General features: G+C 42.7%; 1 protein-coding gene across 2 annotated transcripts in view; it reads right to left on the bottom strand.

The window, feature by feature from the left end:
- The window catches only part of dhx9 (DEAH (Asp-Glu-Ala-His) box helicase 9), a 73,245-nt gene extending 55,853 nt beyond the window's left edge, over positions 1-17,392 (bottom strand). Inside the window, exons 1-4 of one of the 2 annotated variants that reach the window (XM_068037398.1) lie at positions 17,305-17,392; positions 10,804-10,956; positions 7,489-7,629; positions 5,734-5,836 (exon numbers count right to left, since the gene is read on the bottom strand). In XM_068037398.1, the coding sequence (XP_067893499.1) occupies positions 5,734-5,836; positions 7,489-7,629; positions 10,804-10,914 (355 nt within the window). In that variant the 5' untranslated portion in view covers positions 10,915-10,956; positions 17,305-17,392. Of the gene's footprint in view, positions 1-5,733; positions 5,837-7,488; positions 7,630-10,803; positions 10,957-17,146; positions 17,284-17,304 lie in introns of those variants that run through there. The other variant, XM_068037399.1, reaches the window with a different exon arrangement.
- Positions 17,393-17,792: the final 400 nt, after the last annotated feature.

Genomic DNA, 17,792 nt, shown 5'->3' on the forward strand with positions numbered 1-17,792 from the left:
ACTGTCTCAATTTGATTCAGCTGACTGCCCGGTAGACCCTGTAAATGGATCTATATGTGCGTCAGCAACACTTCCCTAAACATTGGGAAGTTATACAATGGAGTGCAGCCAACTAACAGAAATCTGTACTATTTTTATTCATTCATGGAATGTGAGCATCGCTGGCAAGGACAGCATTTGCTGCCCATCCCTAAATGCCCTTTAGAAGGTGGTGGTGAGCCTACTTGAACCGGTGCAGGTACACCTACAGTGCTGTTAGCAAGCAAGTTTCAGGTTTTTGGCCCAGTGACAGTGAAGGAACAGCAATAAGGTTCAAAGTTAGGATGTTGCATGACTTGGAGAGGAACTTGCAGGTGGTGGTGTTCCGACACATCTGCTGCCCTTGTCCTTCTAGGGAGTATATGTCATGGGTTTGGAAGGTGCTGTCACAGGAGGCTTGGCGAGTTGTTTTAGTGCATCTTGTAGATGGTACACACTGCTGCCAGTGTGCACCAGTGGAGGAAGTTAATGTTGAAAGTGGTAGATGGGATACCAATAAAGTAGGCTGCTTTGTCCTGACGGTGTTGTGCTTCATGAGTGTTGTTGGAGCCGCATTCATCCAGGCAAGTGGAGAGTATTCTTTCACATTCTTGACTTGTGCCTTGTAGATGGTGGACAGGCTTTGGGGAGTTAGGAACCGAGTTACTGGCCACAGATTTCCCAGCCTCTGACCTGCTCTTGTTGCCACAGTACTTATATGACAGGTCCGGTTAAGTTCACGGTCAGTGGTAGCTCCCAGGATGTTGATGCTGGGGGATTCTGCGAAGGTAATACCACTGAATGTCAAGGGGAGACAGTTGTCAGAGAAGGTCATGCCTGGCACTTGTGTGCCACAAATGCTACTTGCCACTTATCAGCTTGAGCCTGAATGTTGTCCAGGTCTTGCTACAGGCGGGCATGGACTGCTTCAGTATCTGAGGAGTCACACTGCGCAGTGAACACATCCACCTCTGACCTTATGATGAAATGAAGGTCATTGATAAAGCAGCTGAAAATGGACACGTCCTTGCAGCAACGTCCTGGGGTTCAGATGATTGGCTTCCAACAATCACCACCATTTTCCTTTGTGCTAGGTATGACTCCAGCCAGTGGAGTGTTTTCCCCGATTCCCAGTGACTTCAATTTTGCTAGGGCTCCGTGATACCACACTCGGTCAAATGCTGCCTTGATGTCAAGGGCAGTCATTCTCATCTCATTTTGTCAATTGCATTTCTGCAATATGACATTAATTTTACAATGCTGCCAAATTTTGGGAAAACAAGGCAATTACAGTTTTGTAAACATATGGTAATAGTGATATTTTGGCCAGGACACATACATGAAATAGTGATACAGCATTATCATGACGTCACAACAAAGAACAAACCATAGCTGGAATGATAATGCCATCACAAAGCTTTCTGCATCCACTTCAGCAGTACCCTTACTACTCCTAGGAAGACACAGTCTGAAAGATCCAATTATAAAAGATACTTTCCTCGGTCGCAGCAATCAAGGTTGACACTCCAGTGCAGTACTGAGGGGGGTGCTGTCTTTCGAATGAGATGTTAAACTGAGGCCTCATCTGTCCTCTCAGGTGGATGTAAAAAAAGATTCCATGGCACTATTTTGAAGAACAGGGGAGTTATCCCTGGAGTCCTGGCCAATATTTATCCCTCAACCAACATCACAAAAACAGGTTATCTGGTCATTATCACATTGCTGTTTGTGGGAGCCTGCTGTGCACAAATTGGCTGCCACCTTTCCTACATTACAACAGTGACTAAACTTCAAAAGTACTTCATTGGCTGCAAAATGCTTTGGAATGTCCGGTGCTCGTGAAAGGCACTATATAAATGCAAGTCTTTTTTTCCCACGGGTCTGAAAAATCTACTCAGCTTATGTTGATGCAGTCACCAGCTAAGACCAGTACAACAGAAACAAACTAAAAAACACTATGCCTTGCGTAGTAAATTTTAAGGTACCCTTTGTTCTACTCAAGTCAGCTTGGTACAGTTGGCAGACTCTATTCTCTGAGCCACTCCAGAATTTGAGCACATATCTAGGCTGACAATACAGTACTGAGGAACTGCTGCATTGTCATAGAAACATAGAAAATAGGAGCAGGAGTAGGCCATTCGGCCCTTCGAGCCTGCTCCGTCATTCATTATGATCATGTCATGGCTGATCATCCAACTCAGTAACCTGTTCCCGCTTTCGCCCCATACCCTTTGATCCCTTTAGACCCAAGAGCTATATCTAACTCCTTCTTCAAAACATACAATGTTTTAGCCTCAACTGTTTTCTGTGGTAGCGAATTCCACAGGCTCACCATTCACTGGGTGAAGAAATTTCTCCTCATCTCAGTCCTGAAAAGGTTTACCCCGTATCCTTAGACAATGTCCCCTGGTTCTGGACTCCCCGACTATCGGGAACATCCTTCCTGCATCTACCCTGTCAAATCCTGTTAGAATTTTATAGGTTTCTATGAGATCCCCCCTCACTCTTCTGAACTCCAGCAAATATAATCCTAACTTACTCAATCTCACCTCATATGTCAGTCCCGCAATCCCAGGAATCAGTCTGGTAAACCTGCGCTGCAATTCCTCTATAGCAAGAACATCCTTCCTCAGATAAGGAGACCAAAACTGCACACAATATTCCAGCTGTGGCCTCACCAAGGCCCTGTCATGTGCAGCAAGACATCCCTGCTCCTGTACTCGAATCCTCTCGCTATGAAGGTCAACATACCATTTGCCTTTTTTTAACCGCCTGTTGCACCTGCATGCTTACCTTCAGCGACTGGTGTACGAGAACACCCAGGTCTCACTGCATATTCCCCTCTCTTAGTTTATAGCCGTTCAGATAATAGTCTGTCTTCCTATTTTTGCTACCAAAGTGGATAACCTCACATTTATCCACATTATACTGCATCTGCCACGCGTTTGCCCGCTCACTCAACTTGTCCAAATCACCCTGAAGCCTCTGCATTCTCCTCACAACTCCCCCTCCCACCCAGTTTTGTCTCATCTGCAAATCTGGAGATATTACATTTAGTTCCCTCATCTAAATCATTAATATATATTGTGAATAGCTGGGGTCCTAGCACCGATCCCTGCAGTACCCCACTAGTCAGTGCCTGCCTGTCGGAAAAAGACCTATTTATCCCTACTCTTTGTTTCCTGTCTGCCAACCAATTCTCTATCCATCGCAATACACTACCCCAAATCCCATGCGCTTTAATTTTATTTGCTAATCTCTTATGTGGAACTTTGTCGAAAGCATTCTGAAAATCCAAATAAACCACATCCACTGGCTCCCCCTCATCAATTCTACAAGTTACACCCTCGAAGAATTCTAGTAGATTTGTCAAGCACTATTTCCCTTTCGTAAATCCATGCTGACTCTGCCCAATTCTACCACTGTTCTCCAAAGTGCTCTGCTGTAAAATCTTAGACTCTAGAATTTTCCCCACTACCGACGTCAGGCTGACTGGTCTACAATTCCGTGCTTTCTTTCTACCTCCCTTTTTAAATAGCGGAGTTACATTAGCTACCTTCCAATCTGTAGGAACTGCTCCAGAGTCTATAGAATCTTGGAAGATGACACCAATGCACATCATCAGGCCCTGGGGATTTATCGGCCTTCAATCCCATCAATTTCCCCAATACCATTTCTCTACTAATACTGATTTCCTTCAGTTCCTCTCTCTCACTAAGCCCTATGTTCCCCAACATTTCTGGTATGATATTTGTGTCCTCCTTTGTGAAGACAGAACCAAGTATGCATTTAGTTGGTCAGCCATTTCTTTGTTGCTCATTATAGCTTCCCCTGTTTCTGACTGTAAGGGATCTATACTTGTCTTCACCAATCTTTTCCTTTTCACATACCTGTAGAAACTTTTACAGTGAGTTTTTATGTTCCCCGCAAGCTTGCTCTCGTACTCTATTTTCCCCTTCTTAACCAATCCCTTGGTCCTCCTTTGCTGAATTCTAAACTGCTCCCAATCCTCAGGGATGTTTTTTCTGGCAAATTTACATGCCTCTTTCTTGGATCTAATGCTATCTCTAATTTCCCTTTTAAGTCATGGTTTGGCTACCTTTCCCATTTTACTTTTGCGCCAGAGAGGGATAAACACTTGTTGCAGTTCATCCATGCACTCTTTAAATGTTTGCCATGTTTGAATGTTTAAATAATTGTCAAAGGTGGTGTCTTTGGGACAGGACATTAAAGAGTTGCTCCTCTACCTATTCAGGTGGATATAAACAATCCTAAGGCACGAGTTGAATAAAAGAAAAAGAAAGGTATCCCAGTGCCCTAGCTAACACCTATTCCTCAACCAGCTCCACAAAAATAGATTAACTGGTTATTTATCTCATTGCTGTGGGACCTTGCTGTGAGCCAACTGACTGCACATGACTGTACTTCAAATGTAATTCATTGGCTGTAAAGTGCTTTGGGACACAGGACGTGAATGGTGCTATATACAAGCAAGTCTCTTACTCTTTATGAAACGTGATCTTCATCTCATTGGCTTTAGAGGAACAATATTTTGCCAGACTACACACCTCATTTTTCTCAGGAGTGGCATCTCAGGTGGCCAATAGACAACCCCCTAACATATGTTTACATTTCCAAAAACCATTGTCAAAGCTCCTCAGGTGACTACTGAAACTCACAGTAAAATCTGGGTGCAGATAAAAAAAAAATGCTGAAACAAATAAAGCATCAGGTGTTGTTTGGGTAGTGATGTTAAGGTGGAGAAAGGAAAAGGTATGGAATAAAATGCTTCAGGATTCGTTGAAGGGGCCCCTATTGTTCCCAATATCCATTAAATGAAATGCATTCAGAATTCTAATACACGCCTGCCAAACTTAGACAAAAGTTGGGAAAGAAGTCAAGTTGGAAGCAGGAAAAGGATAAAATCTGCAAATGAACAGATCAGTAACAGATAAAAATCAATTCAGACCAATACACAGTGCTACATACAAAAGGAATGAATTTTTCTGTCACAATATGGATGGTGCAGAAATACTTAAAACTGAAGTGAAAAGAATCATATGAAGGTAGTAGATATGGCAGTTAACATGTCAAATCACTGCTCGTTTTTGATTGGTCATTCACTGCATGATCTCGTAAAAAGATAGCCAAGTTTCGCTTGGGGATGGTGAGATAGCTGAAATGTCCTCAATATAGATATTAGTGCATCTATGGACCTAGATAAAATTCTTTTTATTCTTAGTCATTGCAATTTCCACAATGTTTTCAATATGATGCAATGGTCAACTAATGTACAAGCTCCTTCCTGGTTGAAAAGAACAGTTTGGTTAGATGTTCTACACAGTTCAATTGGAATGGACTTCATTTATATAAAGAATATATAGCATTAATATTTAATAAATCAATACGCATTAAATCTAAATTTCTAAACTCTGAAGGAAGAGACTGCAATTATTCTACCATAAAGTATGAAAATAGCTAGCGCTTTGAGAAATCGGGTGGTCATGAAAAGCGCTATATGAATGCAAGTCTTTCTTTTATGCTTCACTGTGAATAGGAGGAAATGCACGAAATAAAACACATTATTGTAACTCCACCTTGAATTGGCTTTTGTATCCTATTTTAACACCTCCCAAAACACTGAGGAACATGTTCAAACCGCATTATAAATAACTGAAATAGCCTTACTTTAAATAAAAATTCAGAAAGACTCACCTGTTTCAGTTTTTATAGATAAGTGAGGAGCACAGGGCACACCGGAAGGCAATTCCCCCAGCACACCACTTCCACCACTATCAACAGCATCAGGTTCAGTACCCTAACAAAATTCAACAAAGTAACTATCAACATTTCATTAAGTAGCTTATATCTATCAGGTACCTATTCACATGTACATTGTCACGGAACTGTATATTTTCCCCCTCTGTTTGATACAGTGTGCCTTTAAGACTGTTAAAAACAGTGTACCTTTAAGACAGAGAAATGTTAGATTTCTGAGAACAGTGTGCCATAGCTGCATTTGTTACCTAGACAACAGCAGGAGAATAAAGAGATTACATGGTGTAATGTTTCAATTTAACTGTGTGGAAAAACCAGCTAAAACCAGTTTTGAGAGATACCAGCGAAACGTGCTTACTGAAGGAAAGAGCTGTCTATTTCTCTCAACAGAAATTCTACAATGAGCTACAGGCCATGTTAATTGCCTAAGGAGAAAAAAGCCCTTTTTGAAGAGACCATTTGTATTGCTGGAGGTGACAAAATTCCTTTTCTTTACTTCCAATCCAAGAGCCTTTGCTTCAAGATTGACTCTCTCTCTTGACTGATTGTTTTCTGGAATTTGCAGTAAAATTTTAACCAAAAGACTGTCTGTTTTAAAATTCAAGTTGACAAATGCTGTGCTTATCGTTGAAAGAACTGTATGATGCCTGCTACAGCCGAAATGCTTTGAATGCCTATCAAGAAAAGTCTGTTTCATCAAATCCACGTGGAGACTTCGAGTGGCATTTGATTATTTTTACACTTGGGATACCTCACCAACCAGGAATGTAACCCACAAAGACTAACAACCCAGTTATTTATTTATTAAGAAACAGCTAGTTTTTAAAACATCATTCTCTTTTCAAAAACCAGTTAACTGTTGATTTTTGAATGTGAGAGAGAGAATGGGGGAGTTAGGTTAAAATAAGTTATAAGATCTTTAGACATAGGTTTATCTCAATAGTGTTTAAGATTTAGTTTTTTAAAAATAGTTAATTTGTTGTTGTCTAAAGATACCCGGTTTGGTCTGTTTTATTCTGGGGGTGGTTACTAGAGTGTTTAATTTGGCTGTTTACGGTTGGGCGGGAAAACTTTAATAATATGCTGCGACCTGTGGAGTGATGGGACTGAATTGACCGTGCACTACTCCCACCTCGGTCATATCATATATAGACAAATGATCAGATAGACGAGTGTAAATATTGGTTCTAGTTGAAGCCATAAAATTACTGCCATCAAGTACCTGAAAAAAGGAACCAATAGGACTTAAATACAAATCTACACAAATGAACTTATTTTTGTAATTAAAAACAAAATGACATAAGCTAGAGGTATATACAAATTTTAGTTTTTTCATTCCTATTTAAGTTCAGGCAATTGCAAACATGAAAGTTCTAATCTGTACTATGCAACACTGATCTAAAACGTGCAAAAATCACACAAGTTTTTACATCAAAATTAAAAATTTCTGATAAATGCATTCAAGGATAAGAACAAGGAAAAATAAATGTAGTTAAAGGTATACCAAGGTCCAGAGTAACTTAAAACTTTTTTAAGGTTGCCTGCATCCAAAGGTTTGTTCCCACTCACACAGAATTGATTCAACAGCAAAATAACTACAACACATAAAATATAAGTCTTAAATACTTCTGTTTTACTCATTATCAGCATTAATTACATTTAAAGGAAGAAATGAGTAAAATATGTACTGACCTTTAAGCTGGGAACCTCATCTGCTTTCATCGCTCCAGTCCTAACAAGGTAATTGACAAAGTCTCTGGCAGCATTCGTCTGGGCATCCTTCTTGCTGGTAGAGTTTCCCATACCAGTGTAATTAAATCCATCTATCCGAACCTAAATAAAATATAGCACTGCAGATGAATGCAGTCTTAGATTCCTCTTTCCAAATACCATTTTGTTGACTGTCCATCTAAGCAGTTAGTTATACTATATATGGCTGCTTACATTAGGATATGTCCCTCAAGATCACAAAATAGGTTGGTATCTTGATAAGGATATTTCACATCAATTGACTCTCCCCCTTCCAGAATACTGTCCCTAATGTTGCTAACAGTGTCGCAGAAGAATGAGGCCCCTTCTTAATTGGCCACTTTCTCTTGGAAAGGAAAAAACTGCTCGACACAAGGGACTCGATACAAAGAAGCAGGTGCTGTGGAAAAGGAAGAAAATGACAGCTTACTGAAAAAAGAATGGACAATATCATAATATGGCAATACAGGACTGGAAGGCTTAGCTGCAAATTAGAAAGCACCATGAACCAAAACTCAGGGGAGATGAAAGCTCAGGAGATAACAGAAGCTGCCTGCTTGACAGACGATTAGATAAATTGTGGGTAAGCTTATATATTTTGTGACTATACTGCTATTGCATATGTAAATTGTGATATTCTGTGCCTACCTTTTTACTGAATAGTAAACAATTAATTTAAACTAACCAATTCATTGGTGTGGTTCACTGCACGTGAGCCTAAGGTATGAATCATCTTCTCCCTGGCAACTGAACTGCAGTCTGGTTCACCAGAGATAGCAATCAGTAAGGAGGTACTTGAGATAGAGGATCTAAGGTCACCACCATATTCATTGTGACAATAACTATTTTTTTTTAAGAGATACAGCACTGAAACAGGCCCTTCAGCCCACCGAGTCTGTGCCGACCATCAACCACCCATATTACACTAATCCTACACTAATTCCATATTCCTACCACATCCCCACCTGTCCCTATATTTCCCTACCACCTACCTATACTAGGGGCAATTTTATAATGGCCAATTAACCTATCAACCAGCAAGTCTTTGGCATGTGGGAGGAAACCGGAGCACCCGGAGGAAACCCACGCAGACACAGGGAGAACTTGCAAACTCCACACAGGCAGTACCCAGAATTGAACCCGGGTCACTGGAGCTGTGAGGCTGCGATTAGAACTGTGGTGTAAAAGACCAAGAACCCCATCTAATTCTCAATGTCAGAGCCACCCAAAGTGTCAAACAAAGAAATACCCAAGTCCGACTTTAGCTCAAAGTAAACAAAATCTTAAATATGGTCTCTCACAAAAGCAGCATGAGGTCAGAGCCATAGGATACAGAATGCTAAATTCCCTATTCTACTCAGTTCCCAATCAAACTTACTGCTGCACTGACTAGGTTTAAAGGAAGGATAAATAAATGGAAGATAGTAAGTCTGCACCAGGACACAATATCATGCGTCTGAGTAGCTAGCAATGGCAAAACAGTGGCAAGAACTTAAAAGCAAAATACTTCAGACGCTGGAAATCTGAAATACAGAAAAGGTTTAAAATACTCAGTGGGTCAGGCAGAGAAACAGAGTAACCCTTCAGTTCTGTGTCCTTTTATCAAATAACCTGGCAAATGGTAAATTGACCTGAAGTGTTAATTCTGTTTCTGTCTCCAGAGCATTTCAAGTATTTTCTGTTTTTATGGCAAGACCGTTATATTCGGTAACTCACAGGCAGTACTATGGTCAAGAGTAAAAGCTGGAAGAGAACCTAATGAGAAATTTGCACACCCTTTATTCAAGATAAACAAAATCATCCTCCAAAGTTGGGTCAAGTTAGGAGGAGGAAAAACCCAATCAGCTAATATAAAATAAAAACAAGAAATGCTGGAAATACTCAGCAGGTCTGGCAGGATCTGTGGAGAGATTAAGCAGAGTTAACGTCTCAAGTCAGTGACCCTTCTTCAGAACTGACAAGTATTAGAAATGTAAAAGATTTTAAGCAAGTAAAGCGGGGGTGGGGCAAAAGATAACAAGAGAGAAGGTGTTGATAGGACAAGGTCACAGAGAATAACTGACCAGAAGGTCATGGAACAAAGGCAAACGGTATGTTAATGGTGTGCTGAAAGGCAAAGCGTTAGTACAGAGAGGGTGTGAATTGACTGTCAAGCACAAAGCACAAACTTTAAAAAAAAACAGAAACAGTGGGTAGGCACAGTAGAAACAAACTAACCAAAATTTTAAAAAACTAAAATAACCAAAGAAAAAAGAACGAAACATAAAAAGGGGGGGGGGGGGGGCCCCGTCATACTCTGAAATTATTGAATTCAATGTTCAGTCCGGCAGGCTGTAGCGTGCCTAATCGGTAAATGAGATGCCATTCCTCGAGCTTGCGTTGATGTTCACTGGAACACTGCAGCAATCGCAGGACAGAGATGTAAGCATGAGAGCGGTGGTGGGGGGTTGCAACGGCCAGCAACCAGAAGCTCGGGGTCATGCTTATGGATTGAGCAAAGTCGTTCGGCAAAGCGGTCACCCAATCTGCGCTTAGTCTGCCCAATGTAGAAGAGACCACATTGTGAGCAGCGAATACAGTATACTAAATTGAAAGTACAAGTAAACCCCTGCTTCACCTGAAAGGAGTGTTTGGGGCCTTGGATAGTGATAGGTAAATGGGCAGGTACTACACCTCCTGTGATTGCAGGGGAAGGTGCCATGGGAAGGGGATGAAGTGGTGGGGGTAACGGAGGAGTGGACGAGGGTGTCGCGGAGGGAACGATCCCTTCGGAATGCTGACAGGGGAAGGGAGGGGAAGATGCATTTGGTAGTGGCATCACGCTGGATGTGGTAGAGGAGGTGGGGTGGAAAATGAGGACAAGGGGAACCCAATTAACTAATGTTGTTCAGTGGATGTAGGTGATTATGAAATTGACCCATTTAACCAAAACACATTAAATCAAAATGTTATTCAGGCCTGGAGCCGGGAGAGAATGGAAGTGATTTAATGTAAAGAACTCCGTCCAGAAAATTACAAAGAATGCTAAGTTAAATAAAAATTATACATGGAGAGAGTTTCAATTACTGCAGATCCAAAAGCACTTTTCAATGATGCTCAAACCTAGGTCAAAGTCTCAGTACTGGTCAAAACATCACACTCCACCCATCATTTATTCCCTATCCAATAGACTTCTGCGAACACCGATTCTGCTTTTAACCCAATACTCCTAATTTCTCAAAAGATTCCAACTGGAACAGGAAACTAAAAATCTCATACCTCACAAACAAACTTTTGTCTATTCTTGTTACCAGCTGCACGGATGTCATAACTTGGAGTGACCTTGCGCTTTCCGCACCAAGCGTACAGAAAATTCTTTATGTCTGTCATTTTTCTGCTTGATTGCCACTGTTAATGTCAATTGCTTGCTCCCTGTGGAAATAAAACATTAAATGAAGAATAGAAACAATCAAAATCTACAAGATGCTTATTTTAAAAACAGTACGAATTGTAAATATCCATTCTTGAAAATCTTCACTCTTTTTGCTTTGATATTTGCATAATAGATTCCTCCATGTCTCCAGGGCTTAAGCACAAAAATCAAGTGCAGTAATGAGGGAGTGCTACACTGTTGGAGGAGCGGCCTTTCGGATGGGAAGTTAAACCGAGGCCCTATCTGCCTACCCGGGCGCTATTTTGAAGAGCAGGGGAGTTATCCCCAGTGTCCTGGCCAATATTTATCCCTCAATCAACATCACAAGAACAGATTACCTGGTCATTATCACATTGCTGTTTGTGGGAGCTTGCTGTGAGTAAATTGGATACTGCATTTCAACAGAGACTACACTTCAGAAGTATTTCTTTGAATGTAAAGCGCTTTGAGACATCTGGTGGTTGTGCAAAGTGCTATTTAAATGCTAGTCTTTCTATTCCCCTCTCATCTCTCCCTTATTCCTCAGTGGCCAACTTCTATCTGCTCTTCTGTTAAAATACCAATATGGAAAGGCTTTTTTTTTGTTTTAACGGGCTGACCGCTTCACAGTCGCGTCTCTCTACAAGCAACTTTACCTAGCACATCATTTTGACCAGGTCTTATACAGTTAAATTTAACCATCTTATCCCACCAGAAAAACTATAAGCCCCCAAGGCTTTTACACGTTATGGGTAACGTGCAAACAGACGAAGCTCCCTTGTAATCCAATGTAAACAAATACAAAAACCGCTTTTAAATGTTCACTCTCCATCTTGTTGCTTTTCCTTGCACAAGTGTCTGAATAATGGAGTATAAATATCAAGATCATCAGTTACAGCATCCAACTATTATTTCACTAATATTTCTTCGTTATTTTTGTTTCTCCCTTCCCTGCGGCTTTTTACAATTCCATTAGTAGGCTTGCTTGTGTCTTATTTTTGAGTTCTGAAGAATGGAACAAACCAATATGCTGAATGTCTGTTCTTTCTACAGATGCTAACAGATCTGCTGTGTATTTCCCGTTATCTGTCTTTGTTTTAAATATTTACAATAAAGTTAAAATATTAGCACAAATACATTGTCTAAGCTCTTTACATTGATCTAATTTTGAGCTTTACAATTCATGCTGTGAAGATAGACAGCTCAGAAGAGAGGCCATTCACCCCATTGCACTTGTGCGGTCTCTGGAAAAAGCCATCCAACTAATCCCACTCCTTCCTTCTTTCCGTGACCCAGTAAATGTTTCTATTTCAAGCGCATGTCCAATTATCTTTCGATATTTACAACTGAATCTGATTCCACCACCCTTTCAGGCATTACATTTCACCTTTTTTAGTCTCTCTACATAACTGATGTCCCTCATCACTGGTACGATTTCGGTGAATCTCCTTTGAACTCTCTCCAAGGACTTGATATCCTCCTCAAAATTGGAGACTGAAGCCTAACTAGTGGTTTATAAAAGTTGAGCATAATTTATTTGCTTTTGTACCCCTGCACCTCTATCTATAAAGTTAAGGACACCGTGTGCTTTTCTAACAGCTTGCTCTGCCAGTTTCAAAGATGGTAGCTCTCCCTATACCCATGTCATACAACCTCCCATAATCTATCAAAATAAAACAGGTTTAAACCATAAAAATGTTAGCATCTAGCTGAAACAGTTACAGGAACTGAAGCCATTGTACCCGGAATTGCATCCTTATATTAATATCCCAAATGTAATGAAAACTTCTAATTTTACAAGAAATGCATGATTTATGCAACTATTGAGAACACTGAATAAAAAATTTTAAGCGACTAATCAACATACTTTTCCGCAAAACTACCAGTCAATTTCCCATTGCATTTCAAACGGACTCAAAACCAAGTGCAGGGCTTAGGTGAAGCAGACGGCGGGCGGGATGTAATTCAGTCCTAAATTTTCATTACACATTCTATCCCTTAACATTTAATTATGTGACATTGATCACAAGTCGTGGGAGTCAGTTGCCAGCATTCGCCAGAGCTGGCGGGCAGCCATAAAGACAGGGCTAAATTGTGGCGAGTCGAAGAGACTTAGTAGTTGGCAGGAAAAAAGACAAGAGGCGCAAGGGGAGAGCCAACTGTGCAACAGCCCCGACAAACAAATTTCTCTGCAGCACCTGTGGAAGAGCCTGTCACTCCAGAATTGGCCTTTATAGCCACTCCAGGTGCTGCTTCACAAACCACTGACCACCTCCAGGCGCGTATCCATTGTCTCTCGAGATAAGGAGGCCCAAAAGAAAGAAGATAAATTCTACGTTCATATTTATAATCGTAACTACCAAACGTAATTCAATCAGTGGGCTTACTGTAGTCACGCCAAAAGCAAGAAGGATATGACAAGCTTACAAAGGCACCTCCCAGTAACAATGTGGGCATATGAATTTATAAGATATAAAAACAAGACATGCTGGAAATACTCAGCAGGTCTGGCAGCATCTGTGGAGACAGAAGCAGAGTTATCGTTTCAGGTCAGTAACCCTTCATCAGAACTGAAATATTAGAAATGGAAAAGGTTTTAAGCAAGTAAAGTGGCGGTGGGACAAGAGGTAACAGAGAATCACTGACCAGAAGGTCATGGAACAAACAAAGGCAAAACGCTATGTTAATGGTGTGGTGAAAGACAAAGCGTTAGTATAGAGAGGTTGTCAACTGACAGTAAAATGAACAGCCCTGGCACCATGCACAAACACAAAAAAAAAACAGTAGGTAGGCACAGTAGAAAAGAACTAAAATAAAACAAATAAAAAAGAAAAATTAACTAAAAATAAAAAGGGGGGCCCGTCATGCTCTGAAATTATTGAACTCAATGTTCAGTCTGGAAGGCTGTAGCATGCCTAAATCGGTAAATTAGGTGCTGTTCCTCGAGCTTGCGTTGATGTTCGCTGGAACACTGTAGCAATCCCAGGACAGAGATGTGAGCAAAGCGGGAGGCGGGGGTTTGCAATGGCCAGCAACCGGACGTTCGGGGTCAAGCTTACGGACTGAGCGGAGATGTTCCGCAAAGCTGTCACCCAATCTGCGTTTCCTCTCCACAATGTAGAGAAGACCACATTGTGAGCAGCGAATACAGTATGCTAAATTGAAAGAAATACATGTAAATCCCTGTTTCACCTGAAAGGAGTGTTTGGGGCCTTGGATAGTGAGGAAAGGAGGTAGGAGGTAAATGGGCAGGTATTATACAGCCTGCGATTGCAGGGGAAGGTGCGTGGGAAATGGGACAAGGTGGTGGGGGTAATGGAGGAGTGGACGAGGGTGCCGCAGAGGGAACGATCCCTTCGGAATGCTGACAGGGGAAGGGAGGGGAAGATGCCTTTGGTAGTGGATCACACTGGATGTGGCAGAAATGGCGGAGGATGATCCTTTGGATTTGGAAGCTGGTGGGGTGGAAAGTGAGGACAAGGGGAAATCTGTCGTGGTTCTGGGAGGGAGGGGAAGGGGTGAGGGTAGAGGTGTGGGAAATGGGCCGGACGCGGTTGAGGGCCCTGTCAACCACAGTAGGGGGAATCTCGGTTGAGAAAAAGGAAGGCATATCAGAAGCGCTATCGTAGAAGGTTGCATCATCAGAGCAGATGCGCTGGAGACGGAGAAACTGGGAGAATGGAATTCTAACAGGAGGAAGGGTGTGGAGAAGTGTCGTTGAGGTAGCTGTGGGAGTCAGTGGGCTTATAATGAATATTAGTAAACAGCCTATCCCCAGAGATGGAGACAGAGAAGTCGAGGAAGGGAAGGCATGTGTCAGAGATGGACCATGTAAAGGTGAGAGAAGGATGGAAATTGGAAGCAAAGTTGATAAAGTTCTCCAGTTCTGGGCGGGAGCAGGAAACGGCACCGATACAGTCAATGTACTGGAAACAGAGTTGGGGAAGGGGGCCTGAGTAGGACTGGAACAAGGAATATTTGACATATCCCACAAAAAGACAGGCATTACTAGGACCCATGCGGGTAACCATAGCAACACCTTTTATTTGAAGGAGGTGAGTGGAGTTGAAGGAGAAGTTGTTCAATGTGAGAACAAGTTCAGCCAGGCGGAGGAGGGTTGTGATGGATGGGAACGGGTTGGACCTCTGTTCAAGGAAGAAGCGGAGAGCCCTCAAACCGTCCTGGTGGGGGATGGAGGTGCAGAGAGATTGGACGTCCATAGTGAAGAGGCAGTGATTAGGGCCAGGAAACTGGAAATTGTCAAAATGACATAGGGCGTCAGAAAAGTCACGGATGTAGGTGGGAAGAGACTAGACCAGGAGAGAAAAGATAAAGAGTCAAGATAGGAAGAAATAGGTTGTGAGGCAGGAACAGACTGAAACAATGGGTCTGCCAGGACAGTCCTGTTTGTGGATTTGGGGAAGGAGGTAGAAGCGGATTGTCCGGGGTTACGGAACCATGAGGTTTAAAGCTGTAGAGGGAAGATCTCCAGAGGAGATGAGGTCAGTGACAGTCCTGTGGACAGTAGCTTGATGTTCGGTGGTGGGGTCATGGTCCAGAGGGAAGAAGAAATGTCTGAGAGTTGACTCCCACAGATACCTGGATTACACTTCTTCACACCCTGCCTCCTGTAAGGATTCCATTCTCCCAGTTTCTCCGTCCCCGACACATCTGCTCTAATGATGCAACCTTCCACGACAGCGCTTCTGATATGTCTTCCTTTTTCCTCAACCGAGGATTGCCCCCCCCCCACTGTGGTTGACAGGGCCCTCAACTGTGTCTGGCCCATTTCCCGCACCTCTACCCTCACCCCTTTCCCTCCCTCCCAGAATCACAACAGGGTCCCCCTTGTCCTCACTTTCCACCCCACCAGCCTCCACATCCAAAGGATCATCCTCCGCCATATCCAGCGTGATGCCACTACCAAATGCATCTTCCCTTCCCGTCAGCATTCCGAATGGATCGTTCCCTCTGTGACACCCTCATCCACTCCACCATTACCCCCACCACCTCGTCCCCTTCCCACGACCTACCCCTGCAATCGCAGGTGTAATACCTGCCCATTTACCTCCTCTCTCCTCACTATCCAAGGCCCCAAACACTCCTTTCAGGTGAAGCAGGGATTTACTTGTACTTCTTTCAATTTAGTATACTGTATTCGCTGCTCACAATGTGGTCTTCTCTAAATTGGGGAGACCAAACGCAGATTGGGTGGCAGCTTTGCGGAACACCTCCGCTCAATCCATAACATGGCCCCGAGCATCCGGTTACTCGCCATTTCAACACCCCCTCCCCCCCACCCTCATGCTCACATCTCTGTCCTGGGATTGCTACAGTGTTTAAGCGAACATCAACGCAAGCTCGAGGAACAGCACCTCATTTACCGATTAGGCACGCTACAGCCTTCCAGACTGAACTTTGAGTTCAATAATTTCAGAGCATGACTGGGCCCCCACTTTTTATTTTTAGTTATTTTTTTCTTTTTTGTTTATTTTAGTTTGTTTTTACTGTGTCTACCCACTGTTTTTTTCATGTTTCTGCTTGGTGCCAGGGCTGTTCATTTTACTGCCAAATGACACCCTCTCGATGCTAACGCTTTGTCTTTCACCACACCATTTACATACCATTTGCTTTTGTTCCATGACCTTCTGGTCAGTTATTCTCTGTGACCCTTCTCTTTTGTTATCTCTTGCCCCACCGCCGCTTTACTTGCTTAAAACCTTCTCCATTTCTAATATTTGTCAGTTCTTATAAAGGGTCACTGTCCTGAAACGTTAATTTTGCTTCTCTCTCTACAGATGCTGCCAGACCTGCTGAGTATTCCCAGCATTTCTTGTTTTTATTTCAGATTCCCAGCATCTGCAGTACTTTGCTTGAATTTATAAGATGCCTTTTCCCCAAAGATTTAATGTAAGATACACACGTTTTACCTACATATCCAGAACGACAGAAATTTAACGACATGGTACTATCTCATGAACATCAAACCTCATTAAGGTCCAAATCTCAAACTTTCGCTTTTCTACAACTAGCCTTGGAACGGTTAACAAGTCACTGAAAACAAAACAAAAACAGCCACTGGCTACAATCTGCATTGCGCAGGAGCTCCGATTCCCACCTCCCTATAATCTGCAACTCTAAGCAGCGCCATCGCGCCGGACCCTGCCGCCGCCACCGCACCGCACCGCCCCGCAAGCACCCGACACCTACCACCGCCGCCGGGGCCACATCACGGGGAGAGGGAAGGCCACCGGCGGCCGCTAGCTTTACAACAGCGCGCGATCCGGATAACCCCCGATCAAACCCTATTCTCGGATATTTTCTTCATCGCTCTCCCGACATCACCGCCAGGCCCCGCTCCCCCTCACCTGGCAGCTCCGACCGACAAACCGCCTCTTCTCACCGGCAGCTCAGCCAAGGGACAAAATGGCGACCAAACACCCAGCCCAGCAGCTTCCACAGTAACAGGGGAATACAGCTCAATTCCTTTCTTATCTTTTAAAGCACACTCATTATTTGAATGCTGGCAATTATTACAACTAAAACCGTATAATATTATCGTAAATTAAAATATTTTAAAACTAAGATTAATTAAGGGTTTATCTGTTATTTGGTATTGTTACTTGCCCGTTCCTCTCTTCTCTGGGAATCAGTTGGTTTTTCCGAAGACCATGCTGGGTGACGTCAGGTAGTGCCACAGGCGGTGCAACAGCGCCAAATCAACAACAACTTATAGAGTCACAGAGAGATACAGCACTGAAACAGGCGCACCGAGTCTGTGCCGACCAACAACCACCCATTTATACTAATCCCATATTTCCTACCACATCCTCACCATTCTCCTACCTATACTAGG

This window comes from Heterodontus francisci, chromosome 8, assembly GCF_036365525.1.
Source record: "Heterodontus francisci isolate sHetFra1 chromosome 8, sHetFra1.hap1, whole genome shotgun sequence".
In the NCBI taxonomy this organism is placed as follows: domain Eukaryota; kingdom Metazoa; phylum Chordata; class Chondrichthyes; order Heterodontiformes; family Heterodontidae; genus Heterodontus; species Heterodontus francisci.